Raw genomic sequence first — 17,622 nt, 5'->3', positions numbered from 1 at the left:
GAAACTTTGGGTTGACCGACGAAAAATTAAAGAGCAGAACTTGTTACCTGACACCTTTTTAGGTTATTGTGCCGGTGTGGCAGGACTGTTCCCCATAGGTTATCCCCATCCCATTATGGCGAACTACGGAAAAAACTACTTCTGACGGCGCCCTCTTTTGAAACATCATCCTTCAGCTCACGTTAATTTTCCATATGGGGGACATAATTTCTGGCAAACCGATTTACCAGGAACACACCAGGTTTGACCGAAGAAAAAATTAAAGAGCAGAACTTGTCACCTGTCACCTTTTTAGATTATTGTGTCGGTGTGGCAGGATGATTCTACGGAAAAAAACTACTTCTGACGGCGCCCTCTTTTAAAACATCCTCCTTCAGCCCACGTTAATTTTCCATATGGGGGCTAGAATCTCTGGCAAACCGATTACCCAGGGACACCGGTGTCCCAGGGAATTTTATTCTGCCGGGGATTCGGTCCTTAAATGGGAAATTAATATGGACTGAGGAGGAGGATTCAAAAGAGGGCGTTATCAGAAGAAATTTGCACACAGTTTGCCATTACGTGGAGGACCGAATCTCTCCGTGGGGACAGAATCTCCTGCCATCACACCGGCGCTTTATACGGGTGCGTTCGTTTAGCTTCCCTGGGTCGACCCCGGTCTTCCCCTGGTGCGTTCGAATAGCTTTGACGTCATTCCAGGGGCTCACCCGGGTCAGCCCCCAGTGCCCTGCTTGTGGAGTGGGTCACTTGGGGCTGGCCCCAGGTGCATGACGTCACTACGAGAGCGGTGAGTGATCGTTCGTTTAGCTCTAGTCAGGGGCTCACCCGAGTGAGCACCGCGGGGTAGACCCAGGGAAGCTAAACGAGCGCACCCAATGTTAGTCTGGAGGTCGCAGAGTCAAGTTCCGCTCTTGTAAATTTCTATTTGGTCAACCCAAAAGCCTGTTTTAAAATGTACTCAGTTAGCCTAGTGAGTGTGTGGTAGAGCCATGAACTCAGTTGGATACTATACTATACATCTTGATTGCTCCATGGTTTTAACGAAGACTTAATCGATTTAGTTTGTGTGCACTCGCCAACTTGTATTACATAAGAGAAGCCCTTGGTCTTGAAAATGACCGGGCTAACGTGGTTGTGTCTAACTATTGGTCGACATATCTACGGCGAGACTATTGCTGCGTCATCTTAGGTTGAAATTAATTAAGACGTTCAATCCCTATAGTAACACCTTCATCAACAGCTGTAGCCGAAGCCAAAAATTAAGATGCTATCTTTATGTTGGGCTTTGTCACATCACACACTTTCGACCATGCAGTGCTTGTGTGTGTACAAGTTCCAAGTCGTTAACCCGTAACCTAACCCATTGTGAAATTCGTGATTTCTCATATTTTTTAAGATAACAGAAATATGTGTATAAATACCAACAATATTGTGCAGTTGAAAATAATGTAATCGGCGATTTCAGTTCGTATTCAAAGTACAAATGGAATTTGTTATTTGTACCCGTCGGTTTATTGATGCGCTGGTTTTCTAAGTTTTGTTTTGTTTTTCGTTGCTTTCGTGGTTTATAATTATTAATGCATTGCCGCAGTTGATTAATAGCAATATCATGTTATTTTGCAAACAATAATTAAGTTTTCAATAGTAGAATGACAATCAGTTGGTCATTCTTATGACCCTTTTTTTCAAATTTAATTCCATAATTTTAAAACAGTATTGATTAATGTTATTTAAAAAATGTTGATAAAAGGTATTGAGACTATGGGTGCTGTGATGGTAATGCTGGAGTAGTAATAAAAGAAAATATAAAGTAGCATCTTCTTTTCTGTTGATAGCTTTCCCTGGAAGACACTTTTCCAATGCGACTTATTAAATTAAACTTCTTTTTTAAATTCGCAATCACAGTCACAGTGTTAAATTGTCATTATATTCACTTTTAATTCATCTAGTTTGGCAAATTTCGGACAAAATTGTAACAGTACACACACTCGTTAGTAAAACAAATTGCAGTTTTCTACTTGACAAATGATAAACCAAAGACTACATTGGTAGTCTTTGGACTTCACCAGTATTCTCTAAAATGTGTTCCTGGCTGTGGCTGCTTAATGCGCCGATGCACCTTGTAAACCCTTATAAGGTGCTACATATTGGGTCTCAGAGTTCATCACTGCAATAACCTATCCTCCTGAAAGTTTGTATATACTCAGCGCCTTGAGTACCCTTGTTTGGTAGATACGTGCGCTATAAAAATATAAGACTTCGATATTATTATTACAACACTGCCAATAGATTATTATTTTGAAATAAGTTGGAACTTGTTTGTTTTTTTCCATCCGATCATCACCTCCAGGGGCGTCAAATCCGTCTTGAAAAGCGGGGGGACATAACATTTACGGCCCCGGGAATTTTTTTAGCCCGTAGATGCTCTCTGGTGCAATCTAGTGAATCTGAGGGGTGATGTTCCCCCCCCCCCCCTCCCAGATGTTGGAATGTAATGCCTATTTCAAGCTTGCCTTGGATCGGTCGAGTTGGTCTTTGAAAAGCATTTGTAACCGTTTGTCATAAAAAGATGTTGTAAAAGTAGAATACAAAACCAACTCGTCCGATCCAAGGCAACGTGTTCCTTTAAACACAGTGTGATGTCTCAATTCAAACCATTATAAAACATGGTCTTATAATTGCAGTAGAATAACTGGCAGCTCATCAACTCATGTATTATTCAATCTGGTGAAATTTAGCCCTTTGACATAACTTGGCAATGCTTTTATGCCTAAACCTCATAATTTGAACCAGTAAAATAAAAGTTTTTATACACCTTCTTTGATGTATGAATGCACTATCAACTTTTAGGTTTCTACAGGTGGCAAGAAGGAATATCTTTGATTGATAGGTGATATATTGACTACTCCCTAGTAAGATTCACCCTCACTCACATGCATATTTTAAAAACCATATAGATCCAGTGACTAATTTACTTTTCTTCAATTTCAATCTCACGAAAAGATTATTGGACACGCCAACGAAAGTCTGCGCTATTTTATAGACCAATGGTTAAAGCCACCAGCTATTTTTAACCTTACAGACGGAAAATAATTCCCGCTCGGCAACGATCCAAGGAGCGATAGTGGACCGGAGTATTGGGTGTAATGTTGCACCGGCCCCGTAAAGGGATATGAAGACTGTCCACCGAGAACATGCAGGGGTCTCTTCTTCTTTCGTTGATTACAGAGAAAGCTCCCCTTGTAAAGAAAGAAGAAGAAAGAGATATGGTGGATTTGGCCGTAACACTGGTCAACATCGATTGTTTCCCGGGGATTCTGTTTCCTATCAGCAAAAAACACCTGCGGGAAAAGAAGACAAAAATCAAAATAAGAATGTCACCAAAAGGTGTTTTCTTTTTTGGTTGCATGATCGCTAGGCCTATGGTAATGCTTTGTCCATAACGGAGCAATGACCCCAGTTGGAAGAACACAGCGTAAGATTGTCTTTGAAAAGGTATACATGCATGACACTAGTAAATCTACTTCAAACATGGAGGGAAAAAGTTGCTTCATCAAATCAGGATGTTGGAAGGTTTGATTATTATATGCAAAATACCAACTTCCAAGTACAAACATGGAGCTATAAAAAGGATATCTCCATGGTAAAAATAAGCACAAAAGGCTGGTATTGAAGCATTGTTTGCACAGCCCACACTATTGTTTTCGTTCGGAAATAAATGCATTTTGTGGTAATTAGTTTTATAAATCCAACAACAACAGGGGTTTTCGGTGAAGCAAGCAATACTTGACTGCTGTTTTCCCTCGTCCATCGACGTAAAGTTTAAAGATGATTAAACGCACTATATAAACGTCCACCCGGTGAAGCGTGCTGATATACCAGGATTTTAATGACCTAACAGTTTTTCAGGATTTGAAAATTCCTAATTCGTCCATCCATTTATAGTGTAATTAAGTGTTAAATTGAACAGACTTGGATCTATCAGTGTTCCGTTTACTTTGCAGTTTATATCGTATTAACGTTGCCTGGATTGCCTGATTGTTGCATGGCGCTCAATGTCCAAACCATGGCGAACAGACAGACAGTCCCATGGACAGACAGAAGGCAGACGGCCCAAAAATAAGAGGCGCCGTGAGGTCATGGGTGTGATGTGATGCGTAAAATGACAAGATAGTTAGAAATTACTGCAAGTAATTGCTATCATGCTTAAATCATACTTGGCCTAACGTTGAACCCGAAAAGTTGTTAACTGCGCACGACAAGGGTCTAAAAAGAAGGGTATTTTACAAAATGTGGTTGAAAATGTGGTTTGTATTTTCAAATAGTTGGTATTAATATTCAAGACCGGGATTTGAGGCATTGCGTGAGGTATTAATATATATTTGGTTTTCGGTAACACCATGTGTGTACCAGGTAGATTATGTTCTTCTGAGAACTTGTCTTGCTCCATATATTCTTCTACCGCGGAGTAGATTTTCGGAATTGGGGAGACTTCTCAGTTCTGAAAAGAACTGTCCTGCTTTTCAAGACAATATTGTCACTCAGGTCAACGCCAGTTGGCCACTTCCCAAGTAAACTTGGCAAAATGTTAAATCACAATAAACGAATACAAACATCTCCCACATAAGAAAAATAGATATGTTGCTCCTTTAAGTGCGTCATCCTTCTCTCGTTACCCGTCTGCATCACTCCATATCCTCTCTAAGACGCGTATAAGATCTTCAGAGCGGCATCAGCAACCATCCCAGGGGAATCATACGCAATATAATCACGGCCATGCTCGTATGGTTGCTTGCGTATTCCATCACACTTCTTGTTGATTAAGCCATAGACGATATTATAGATGGCTTTCGAGTACTTTACTTATCAACGATTTGGTTACAAGTAATTGCATTCAGACGGGAAACTTCTTCCCGATGACACGGTCAGAGCACAGATTAAAAATTACGCGGAAAATGGAACATAATTTCAACATTTCACAGTGATCCTGTTTTATTAAGGGAATAAAAGGGTGTAGCGACGACTACTTAATCGGTCTTTTAATACCGGCAGGGTACTGGCTGTGCGAATAGCAGTTTATACCGAGGCGCCATGAGCGTCACTGATGAGTGACGGATGTGAGTGCATGATTTATTATAAGAAGATGACTATTACTATTAACACACTTAATTTTTTTTTTTTACCCATATACACCGATGTGTGTAGCACTGTGTACTCAGTACTTTCCCGAGTCCTGTGAAAAAAGGCATATTAATCGGGTGGGATTCGAACCCACGACCTTTGCAATTCTAGAGCAGTGTCATACCAACTAGACCACCGAGATTGCCCGGTGGCTAGAGGCAGTTTGAATCCTATGTTTAGCAGCGGGTACTGCAAACGATTTATTCTTTATCCCCGATGCAAATTTAACTATTTAAATAATACACTTAAACTATTTATTTTCTTTACACAAACTGCAGCTTTATTATAGGCTATGCCAGGTGCCGGATGTACCTTCCACGTGGTGTCATCAAAAATGTATCCGAGACAGGGTTCAAGTTGACAAAAATGTTTTAGGTCCATTGATTCGAGGGCTACACTGCAAAGCAACTGAATTATTGGCTAATTTGGCTCTCTCGTGTTGACGAACACCTTGGCTCGGCAAATTTTGTTAAAGAAAAAGAAACCACGTAAATGCACCACCTTTTTACAAAACATAAAAATTATTGCCCAATTTTGTATATGGAGGCGCCACCATTAACGATTATAGCGCCATACAATCTGTTAAATTTTTTGTCGATATTTTGTAACGCCTAACGGTCGATTCTTTGTTTCTTTTTTTTACGATGGAGATGATGTGATGATAAAGTTGATTATGATTATGATTGTCTGTCATGTAAACAAATATATTATCCTCCCAGGTAGGACCAATAAAAAATAAATTGAATTGAATGATGATGTTCAGGCCGTGTTGCATGAAGCAATTTCAGGCATTCAGCTCAAGGCAATCACCAATAACATAAGAAAATTACATCATTCAAAAAATTATTTCTGCAAGCGGGTTCCCTCCAAGTGGTCCTGAAGAGTATACCTCTGCATCTGTGGGCGACTTTTAAAGCCGTTGGACACTTTCGGTAAACAGTATTGTCCAAGGTCCACACTTCGCGTATCACAACTTATATATAAAATAACAAACCTGTGAAAATTTAGGCTCAATCGGTCATCGGAGTCGGGAGAAAATAACGGGAAAACCCACCCTTGTTTCCGCACGTTTCGCCGTGTCATGCCATAATTCTCGATATCGAGAATTTATATTGTTTTAATGTTTTCTCAAAAAGTAAAACATTTCACGGAATAATATTTCAAGAGAAGTCTTTCACCATTACCTTCTGTAACCATGTAAGTTATTTGTGAAATCTATGAACTTTTTGTTTGTTTTCTGTTCCGAATTCCAATGGCTTTAACCGCTCGAATCATTCGTTGACCTTTTGGTTTTCTTTTGACCATGTAGCTATAATAAGTGGTAAAGCAAGCTATACACAAATATGAATTGTCAAATATCGCATTCACTCTCTGGGCTATATGGCTTGATGGCTCCAACTGAGCTAAGGTTGCGTTGAGAAATAATAATGACTTACAAAGTTCCGGAGCAAGGGAGCGGGAATTTCGTTCCAGGAGTATAGTATAATTTTACACGACCAATTCGAACACTGAATTTGATTTTGTTTTTAAATGAAAAAAAAGCAACAAAATATTTATATAATGATAAAAGACAAACACACCAAATCCCACTGATTATTTTCCCACCATAGTTTGGGACGATCTTACTCATTACTGTCATTGTCGGCCATTTTGGACGCCATACCGTCCCATAATTAGCAAGAGGACCAGATTGTTTACTTTGTTTGTTGTTTATGGAGGCTTATAAAGAACCAAATGGACGAATAAATTTATTCCTCAATGATATAATGAAGCTTCTCGAGTGCCTGTGAGGTTTGGCACGATACATCTGTACTTCAGGCACTCGATCCCTGATTATATAAACAACTACCGCAGCGTGCTAATACTGGGTAGGCCTACTTGCAGGTCTGGTTCTGAACTTACAATTTACAGACGGTCATAAAACCCGTATACATGAAAGAAACACAACAAAACAGCAAACTGAAAGTAGAAATACGCAAAGTAGAAATGGAAGTACGCAAACTGAAAGTAGAAATGGCACTATTGAGCAGAGTATCCGCCAATTGTGCAGATACTGGGATTGTGGCGTTATTAGGGAAACCCCTACAGCGGTCATTGTGATTGAGTTTCGGTATATACACAATGTACTCGGTACTTTTCAAGCTCTCTGTGACCTTAAAGGTAAAGTGGATTGTTGAGCTGACGAAAAGGTCGCAGACGTGTTCCATAATTTGTGAAATCGACCAATACATGAAATAACACAAAACTGTGCCAATTTTGGCTTTAAAGGCAGTGGACACTATTGGTAATTACTCAAAATAATTATTGGCACAAAACCTTACTTTGCAACGAGAAATGGGGAGAGGTTGGTGGTTTAAAACATTGTGAGAAACAGCTCCCTCTGAAGTGACCTAGTTTTGGAGAAAGTAGTAATTTTCAACGAATTTGATGAGGTCTCGAAATCAACCATCTAAACGCACACAACTTCGTGTGACAAGGGTGTTTTTCCTTTCATAGTTATTTTGCAACTCCGACGACCGATCGAGCTCAAATTTTCACAGGTTTGTTATTTTATGCATATGTTGAGATATACCAAGTGAGAAGACTGATCTTTGACAATTACCAATAGTGTACACTGTCTTTAACCTATTGTGTGAGTCTGGAGGAAATAGTCTAAAAACATGCACAATATTTTATGCATGTTAACACAAAAGTTGTTTTGGTTGAACAACATCAGCTGTTGTGTTTCTTTTGAAGGTTTCAGACAGTTTTATCAAATACGATTCATTCAGAGGAAAGTTTCATGAGCAAAAATGGATGAATTTCATAACGCTTTATGCTATATAAACAACAGTGTTTCCTGTGTGCTATCTATAAAGAGAAAGTTGAAAACTTTAAACACATAACAACGTCCGTTAGTCATGATTTGTGTCTTAAAGTTACATCCATTTGAACATTTTTGAGCTGAAATCAAAAGCTCAAAACTGTTTTCCTCACCGCCAGATTTTTCAAAACTGTTTTCCTCACCGCCAGATTGTTTTTAAAATCTAATTTGTAATCGTTTATTTAAAAAACCCAAGGGTACGGTATATTGACCTGTCAAAGTATACCTCGTGTATTTGTAGTGGTTGATACTTCTCCTTTAAAAAAAGTTCGTTGCCATGTTCAAGGCTTGTGCACTTTGCATAATGGAAGCTTTCTATGAAGGACCAAAGACCGTGATAAAACCCGATACGTCGGTGACAGGACGGGTTGTTCGTGATCGACTCGTTTCAACTCCAGTCTGTGTCCACGGCCCGTCCGAGAGCCCGGATAAGTGATTTTCCCACGGTATAGGTAAGTCTTCTTGGAGTGCAACCTGTTGCGTAGAATTTGTCAGGATTTTTTTCTTCAACATTCAACTTTGACATTAAAAGAACTATGAGACAAAATTGGAATATCCTCAGAAGTCAAGTCTTACTAAGTCTGAGGAGGGACTCTGTTATTTTGATCATTTTTCAATCGGACATTATGGCCGGACTTACCTTTTAAAGGCATTGATCTTCAAATGAAACTTCAAATGAAACTTAGAGGCACTGTGATTGGCACTAATGGTATAAATTACTCAAAATAATTGTAAGCTTAAAAAATACTGCCTCGGTAACGAGCAATTGAGAGCTGTTGATGGTATAAAACTTTGTGAGAAACGGCTCCTTCTATGAAGTAACGTGTTTTTTGAGAAAGAGGTATTTGCACTCAAGTTTTTTTTAAAGACATCAGCTGAAGTCTTTTTATTTATATGCATCTGAAAGTACACAAAGTAATGCAACAAGGGTGTTTTTCTTCCATTATTCTCTTATAAATTCGATGACCAATATTGAGTTCAAATTTACACAGGTTTGCTATTTGATGCATTCATGTTGGGATACACCAAGTGATAATACTGGCCTTTGACACACCAAAGGTGCCCTGTGCCTGTTGCTCTATATATCCCCCTCGGTTTTTCCCCTTTTTCAGCTTTATTGACGAAATTCTCCGTCGACCAAAAGTAAACCGACAGCATGGGTGAGCCGATCAAAGAGACCCAGCCGACAGAGGAGATGGTCCAGGAGGAGACGGTCAAGGAGGAAACACCAGTAATTGTTGTAGGTACGTTGTGTTCACCTCACTGGTCTTAATTCTCTGTCTGTCCGTAAAATAAATGAGCTGTGCAGTTGGGGCCACTCAAGTGCAGGGGAAGTTTTAAACGGATACGTTTTAGAATTTTTTAAAAACTGTTTACGTTTGTGAACTTTTAAGTTTTATAAGATATAGGTATCTTCTGAAACCATGTTTCGGGCAGGTTAAAAAACTTGTATAAGTAATTGCTTTCAGGATGATTCGATACAGATTTAGGTCTTGTGTAATTTAAGGCCCAAATAAACGAACATGTCACATGTTCGTTCGTGCGCCCCCCCCCCCCCCCCTTGTCGGTTTAAAGCATCACTGTCGTTCACGAAATCCCTCACAAAACATGAACGTAAATCGGCACTTGATTTTTGTTTAAAATGACCCGACATATTTCAAGGCAAGTTGTTTGCATTACCCAGAGGTTGTATGTGATAGTTGCATCCTTAATGGGTTTATTGATAGCTGATCCAAGATCGTGAACTTATACCTTTAAAGGCAATGTCATGGCCTATGTTGGTTCTGGTCTTGTCTGTGATGCCCCTCCAAATTATCCCCGCACTAACTTTAAAATTTCCCAATGGAAGTGCCCTCCACAAAATGAAAATGGCCTTGCCCTCTCAAAGATAGGCCGATTCAATGCAGCTTTAAATTTAGTTTCTAAAAAAAACATGAAGTTCAACTTTAAAATCGAAATTTTTTACCATCTCTTATAATTCCGTTGTAATGTATTAAAAAAGCTTTTAATTAAAAGGCAACAACAAAAACAGAAACAACATGCACTTTGATTTTCAATCAGAACCAGCAGTAACTGAAGTAGAAGAAGTAAATGTAGAAGAAGTGAATGCTGGGACGGAGGAAGAACCAGCGTGTGTGTCCGCGCCAGATACACCGACCAAAGGCAAAAAAGGACGGCGTACCGTCCACACCAACAACGGCCATGAGTTCCGATCAACTTCCTTCAAACAACCGCATTTTTGCTCACACTGCAACAAATTCATCTGGTACGTTTTGTCATCCTGGTATAAGAGAAATAACTAAGAAAACGTTTGGCTGTGGAAACTCACACTACCGTGAGAACTTGGCCTATTCCTTTGATTTCTTTTTTGTAATGTAGATGAAAGTTTGGAGTGAAGTTCCGTTTTTTCCTTAACATTTTATTTTTTATTTGATGGTGCAAATTAATATTCGACTTTTTGAAATTTCAAAATCATCACAGATATTGTTATAAAGGACAGTAACAATATTACTTGTTGGTTTATTTTTCTTTCCAGGGGTATTTGGTCCCAAGGATACCAATGTAAAGGTAAGTCATGCCTTGATAGAGAAAAACATTCGTCCCAAATTATTCCCAAAACAAACCTCTGCGCCTGCATGTCCTTCATCTGTATTGTTGTTTGAATTGTTATCTATGCCCATCCATTATGGTGTTTGTGTTTTAAATTTGAAGGTAAGGTACATGATTGGTAGAGTTGACAACCAATATAGTCGCAGACATGTTCATGTTTTGTGTGATCGACAATGATGAATAATAACAAGCCTGTGGAAATCTATTTCGTTAGTCAGGAGAAAAATAAATAGTTAAAAACAATGGAAAATGTTTAGTATGTTTAAACACGTCCTTAATTTGGCTTGAAACAACCGCAATCAGCTGTTCTGGGTTTTTCAGATTTTCAGATTCGGTTTTCTCGAATTTGATGAACTCATTTCAGAGTGATATGATTCACAGAAATGGTTCTATATAGCAACCTATAATTGTTATGAACTTCATATGAGCTTAGATTAAAATTAAACAATGATGTTTTTGCTATTACCAATCCTGTACCTTTAAGGAATCGGCTATACAATATTATTTTGACATGTCATGTATAATTTATGTTTACCAGAATTGAATTGAATGGATTAGGTTAAAGTTCGTGTGACCTTGGCCTTCAATAAAGAAAGGAAGTGACAGAGGTGTTTATTTCTAGAATTTTATGTCGTCATATCTAAATATAGTGTGCCGCGTGGTGGTTCACAAGCGATGTCACAATCAGATCATTCCGCCATGCCCTATCGCCGATGCCGAAGAAGAGGTGAGACAAAAAATAGAGCCTAAATACCCGATCATAACTAGGGCCCACTTTCATAAAGCTGTTAAGCAGCAAATCTGCTTAGCAAATTTCTTTACCAAGCAAGTTTGACACAAACTGCAACAATGTTAACTTTATGGAATGTTGGCTGCATGGTATATAACATGTTTTCTGTGCTTAGCAAGTTTTTGCTTGCAGACTTTATTAAATCGAACCCTGAAACGGAAACATGGCCTGTATTATTCTTTGACAGGAGAGTATTATGTTATCATGAAGAGAACAATATTAACTTCGAGAGTTATTTAGAGAACAGTGTGAAACTCAGTCGAAGCTATTGTTTTCCTTTCGTTTCTCCTGTCAATGAATATAATAATCGGCAAAGCAGGCCAATGGTTTTGTATTCAAAGTTCCACATTAATTTTTTTTATAGAATTCCAGCAGTAATAAGATGATTTTTCTGTTGCTGGTATTTTGAGTAGAGCTTTAATACTCTATTTCACTTCACATTGGCATTTTGTGTTTTGGTTTTTGTGTTTTGTGGTTTGTTTTTCTTTTTCACGAGTATAGGCCTTCTCGTGAAGAATAGGCCATACTTGCAAATAATATTTTGATTTTGAAAGTGCGCAAAAACAACTTTAATGCCAAATATTTCAAAATATCCACCTAGCATTAGTCATTTCGTCAAACCAACTATCAGTTTCCGGTACAACAGCAACGACAGATTAATGTGGAGGAAAAACAACAAGTTTTTGTCACTGACTCATCCCACTTATCAATATTAAAGCAAACAAATACGAATAAAAATGATACGCGTAACCTTGTTTTTTTTTTTTTTTTATCTTTTGTTCGATTTGATAGTTTAATCATAGAGTAAGGACAGCTCTATGGTTTAATCCATTGGCTGGTCGATTCTTATCAAGTCTAAAATGTACATTGTCTGACCCTTTGCTGGGGGCATTTATAGTCAAACAAAAAGTGTGACGGGATGAGTGGTAAACATGTAGACCTTCAGAATTGAACTTCACCCGTGTATTCACACACGGATGTTGAAATTAATTTTTATTGTTGCAGTTTGCAAATAGCCCGTAGACTTATAATAACACACTGTTGTGAAAATGTGCCGTTGTTTTCAGATGTCCTGGGGTTTTCTGTTTAAATGGAATTATAGGCATATACAAAGAAATTCACGAATCAGCATGCAGACATAAAAAGAAGTTTAGCGCTTGAACCTTTGCCGAACACCCGTAACTGAGCTAAAACATAAATGATTACTGGTTGACTTCCGAAATTCATGTCTGATGCAAATATTCAGAATAAATTTTACAATATTTTTCAATAAAACAATATTTTATCGTCCAACATTTGTTTTTGAAATGTTGGTTTAAAAGTGTATTTTTTAGAATTGCATGGTGATTGAGTAAAAACATTCCCAGCCTCTAGTTTTATTTGGTATTGATGAAAAATAAAATTGAAATTTCGATTTGAACTTTGTCTAATGGTAAATTTTACAGTTTTCGTATATAACTAAATTGGTATTTAAATACCAGTGAGCACGTGTTACATGCTAAAATAGTTTTCGTTTCCTGAAACGAAAATTATTTTTGTGACGTTGTTTTACTCATTTCAAAAAAAAAATGCAGCACCTTATATCAGCAAATAATATTTTAAGAGAAGCTTTCTACCATCATTGTATTCAAACCGTGTAAGTTTAATGTAAATCTGTGGACATGTTTATTATTATTTGGCCTACACAATCTAACTTATTTTTCTACATTAATTTACAGGAGAAGCAGCCGCACAAGCTGAAGGTGAACAATTACTTCAGGCCAACTTTCTGTCGTCATTGCGGATCTCTACTTTATGGATTTATCCACCAAGGATTAAAATGTCAAGGTAGGTATATGACAACATCCAAGTAAGCTGATTTAGCTGCGGCAACGGCTAGACCACCAATCGGCAAATTGCTCGGCAACTTTCTCATAAGCACAAAGTAAGCAAGACCGGTCACATGTTGAGATTATATAATTGGCTGTATAACCTAAGCATAGATTGTGCGCGGGCAACTTTTCATTTAAAGGAACACATTGCCTTGGATCGGACGAGTTGGTCTATACAAAGCGTTTATAACCGTTTGTTATAAAATGGAAAGGTGTTTTAAAAGTAGAATACAATGATCCACACAAACACGGTCGGCAATTTATGGGGGTCAAAAATTTGACTCTCATAAATGGCCGACCGTGTTAGTCGACGAGGTATATAAAAGGAAAACCGTGCAATTTCGAGGCATGTTTGTGTGGATCATTGTATTCTACTTTTACAACATCTTTCTACCCATATGCATTTTATAGCAAACGGTTACAAACGCTTTTCAACTCGACCGATCCAAGGCAACGTGTTCCTTTAAAGGCAAAGTAAGCCATGTTGTTGTTGTTAACCATTCGATTGTTTTAATCATATTGTAGGTAAATGTATACAACAGAACTAACCTGATGTGCAGAAGTTTCATTTCATGTCGCATTTTTTATCTTTAAATGGGAGCATAAAACTGAAATCGTCTGAAGACAATTAAATAAGAAGGTAGGCCTACTGTCTTTATTTTGACATAGCATATTTGTTTTGTTTATTGCAGACTGCAAGATGAACTTCCACAAACGATGTGGCAAAAACATTGCCCTGAACTGCATCACCCACGTCACTCCAGCTTCTTCTTAAAGAAACGAAACGTCAAGTTTGCCGGTCGAGATGACGTCAAGGTTTGCGGTACGACGTAATTTACTTGGACATAGACATGTTTTTGTTTACATGGGCTAGGACACTATTACTACAAGAGAATAGTTAGAGCCCCAAATTTGTTTCGAATTACGAGATCACATCCTTAAAAAATCATTTTTTATACTTCAAGAAATGGCTAAACTTTTTAGTGCCCTTTTCAAAACTACGGTTTTGGCTTCAGGCTTTGGCTTGGACTCCATCAATAATTTTGGAAACGTACACTTTCAGTGGACACAGGACGGTGCTTAGGCTGGAGCTGCAATTGTTGAAGCCTTGGTTGCGAAAACGGGCATGTTAACCAAGAAAAAGGGGCCGTGTGAAGAAAAAAAAAAGTATAATTATGGTCAATTCTCGTTTCATTGTAGGGATTTTCGTATACTCAGCTCACACATTGGACAGACAATTATGAATCGAGTTACCAAACTTTCTGATATCGCTGGATAAATACGAAGACTTAAAAGTTATGCTTGGACGTGTCTTATATTTCTGAGTTTGAAGAAACCTTTGACTCAATGAAATTGGACCATTAAAGTCACCTGGAAATATAATTTTTTCTTCTTTCAAACATAAGAGTATATGCTTACGAACAATAAAACAATTTTGTTAGTAATTGTTTGTCACGATTTATATGTTTTGAAAATATATAAAGTTGTTTGGGGGGCTGACTCCGCCTACCCCTTTTGTGACGTCAATCGAGGCAGACTTTGCCTGCAATTTTTTTTTTTTTGAAACGTACAAACTCACGACTTGGTCCGTACATGTACTTTGCAATTTTGTTTACTCTACGCATTACAGGCAAAGTCTTCCTCGATTGACGTCACGAACAGCGCCCTCTCGGGTCGGGGTCTACTCTTAAATTTGTAAACAACATAAGAACTGATTTTTTAAAACCTTAGTTAACTGTTTATTTACATTCCTCATCAAAACACATGTATTAGTGACAAAAGCTTTATTTTGAAAAAATACCACTTCCAGGTGACTTTAAAGATCTTGCTTGTAAGCTTTCGTGTAGATTAGTTCGTTTAGTATTAATCATTTCGTGCTTGTTTACTTGCTGCTGCTGTTAGTGTTTTTCGTATATGTTGATTGATTGTTTACTTGTTTGTTTTTATTGTTTTATTTTAACTCTGAATGTGAATTACTGTGCCTCGTAAATTGGAAATGTAATACGGCGAAATTTTCTACATAATAGTCACTTGCTATTTGAATATTAATCAAGTTCGTATACATTTGCTTTGTAAGTACACGTGCCGTCATAGATTATTGTTCTTTGTAAAGGTATACAATTTTTGATCCACATGAGTTTAACCCAAATAAAAGTAAATTTGAGAAATGCATGTTACAGTTTGACAATCAGAAAAACGGGACGGGTATTACAACAGCCTTCACATGTTTGCTTACATGTATTGGTATGATAGGTACTATCCATGGTAGATTCAACTACAGTTGCTGCAATAAAAAAAATAAACACCAATTGAATTTAAACCAGAAGGTCATCTAAAAATTACTCATTTTAGGTTTATATACCAAAATTAATTTATTTGTTATATTTTTTATTTCGTTTAAAGACACTGGACACTATTGGTAATTGTCAAACACCAGTCTTCTCTTGGTGTATAACATATTATTATGCATAAAATCACAAACCTGTGAAAGTTTGAACTCAATTGGTCGTCGAAGCTGCGAGATAATAATGGAAGAAAAACACCCTTGTCACATGAAGTTGTGTGCATTCAGATGCTTAATTTCGGGACCTCAAAATCTGAGGTTTCGAATTAATTCAAGTTAAAATATTTTAGTGGAAAATTACATTTTCTCGAAAACTACGTCACTTAAGAGGGAGCTGTATCTCACAATGGGTTATACTATCAACTGCTTCCAAGTAAGTTTTTATGCTAACAGTTATTTTGAGTATACCATTAGTGTCCACTTCCTTTAATCGAAACTTGTTATTGTATCCCGATTTGAATGAACTGTACTTAATTATAGGCTTACTAATGAATATGAAACCAGCAATATGAAATCAAAACCACTAATTATAATGGTGTCGACGATTCTTTACAAACTTGTTTATAACTCGTCCCATATAAGAAGAAGACAAAATCCGGCGTGTGGTTAATATTTATTTGACTCATGATTATGAATCTACAAAAAGTCACCTGTGAATTCAAAAGAGATTGTTGTATTTTGTCTGTTTTTCAATTATATAGTCATTTTGTTGGTTTAGTGGTTTAGCCATTAGGCAATCAAAGTTAAACGCAAATATTTTTATTTTTATTTTATACAACAGGTTGTCAAAATTGTTGCTGGTCACTTTGTAAGGACATCTAATGAATTTTTATTGGTTGATGTTCATTTATAAGTAAAAATTTTTTTAAAGCTGGCTTTAATATTGTATTTCCGCTGCGTTCAATATTCTTTCATTTTAACTGGACTTTATTCGTGTTGTTAAAAGAAAAACGTTATGTTCGTTACATGTAGCCTATAAGATTGTAAAAATGAATAAATATTGTATTTTTGGAAAGATGAACAAAGAACATGTCAGACAACTGGTATTTTTGTATTAGACGTCTTGTGTGATGATCATCCGAATGATTGTGATCGATTGTGAAATTGTAGCCTATAGGTCTTCAATATCCATGACATAAGCTTCCTATAAACCAGATGGATCCGGATTGGCGGGAAACCAGACTGACTGGCAGTGTGTTTGAAATCCAAGTCAGCAGTTCCCTTACTTTGGAGTGTGGTAAACATAAGAAAATGTTATACTGTTTGGTTCCGAATGCAGACAACACCCAAATAAAATAGTGCCATAGTCCACTCTGTATCAACTGTGTTGATTGAGGCATATCCATACAGGGTCTTGTTGTGAAGAGTTCTCCACGGGGGTCAACAAAACTTTACGCAACTGCGTAACGGTCCAATAGGCCTATTGCTCAACGTTTGGCGCACTGAACATAACGTTGCGTAAAGTTTCGTGATATCGGCTGCAGATTCTTCAGTTGGTGGTTCTTTGTTGCGTTTCTTGAACTCGTGGGTCCGTAAAGCCCAATCACTTTTAGGTTTATCCATAGTTTATCAATATTGATATGCCGAGATGTTTAACACTAGACCCAATCAAATTATGAGAATAATCGCAATTGGGTTTGGTATTTTAAACACAGAGGTATTGGGTATAGCCTTGATTAGTAAAAATCCTCTCTCAAAGCTTCACCTCCATGTTTTTTTCACACCACAAAAGCAAAAGAACAACTCTCTGAACAGTTGAAAGATGTTAAAATATCATAGCACATACTCATGGGGAACATGCCTGTGATTTGTTCACATTTTGTCGCGTAAGTAATCCGAGTACAGCGCTAACGCACATCGGTGTAAAACCAAAATTAGTATAAAAACTAACTAAAGAGTTTAGTTGCATATAAACTATAACATGAAGGGGCGGATCTATTTCCCTCGGATAATTGGACGAAAG

General features: G+C 37.5%; 1 protein-coding gene across 1 annotated transcript; it reads left to right on the top strand.

The window, feature by feature from the left end:
* Positions 1-8,388: 8,388 nt before the first annotated feature.
* On the top strand, positions 8,389-14,474 carry LOC117301782 (calcium-independent protein kinase C-like). Its single transcript, XM_033785819.1, has 7 exons — positions 8,389-8,496; positions 9,157-9,288; positions 10,106-10,310; positions 10,581-10,612; positions 11,305-11,381; positions 13,163-13,271; positions 14,008-14,474. Exons 2-7 carry the CDS (start codon positions 9,201-9,203, stop codon positions 14,088-14,090), a joined length of 594 nt encoding a protein of 197 aa, XP_033641710.1. The 5' UTR covers positions 8,389-8,496; positions 9,157-9,200; the 3' UTR covers positions 14,091-14,474.
* Positions 14,475-17,622: the final 3,148 nt, after the last annotated feature.

This window comes from Asterias rubens, chromosome 1 (assembly GCF_902459465.1).
Source record: "Asterias rubens chromosome 1, eAstRub1.3, whole genome shotgun sequence".
Taxonomy (NCBI): Eukaryota; Metazoa; Echinodermata; class Asteroidea; order Forcipulatida; family Asteriidae; genus Asterias; species Asterias rubens.
Note: the sequence above shows the minus strand (reverse complement) of the source record. Positions and strands in the feature narration are given on the sequence as shown.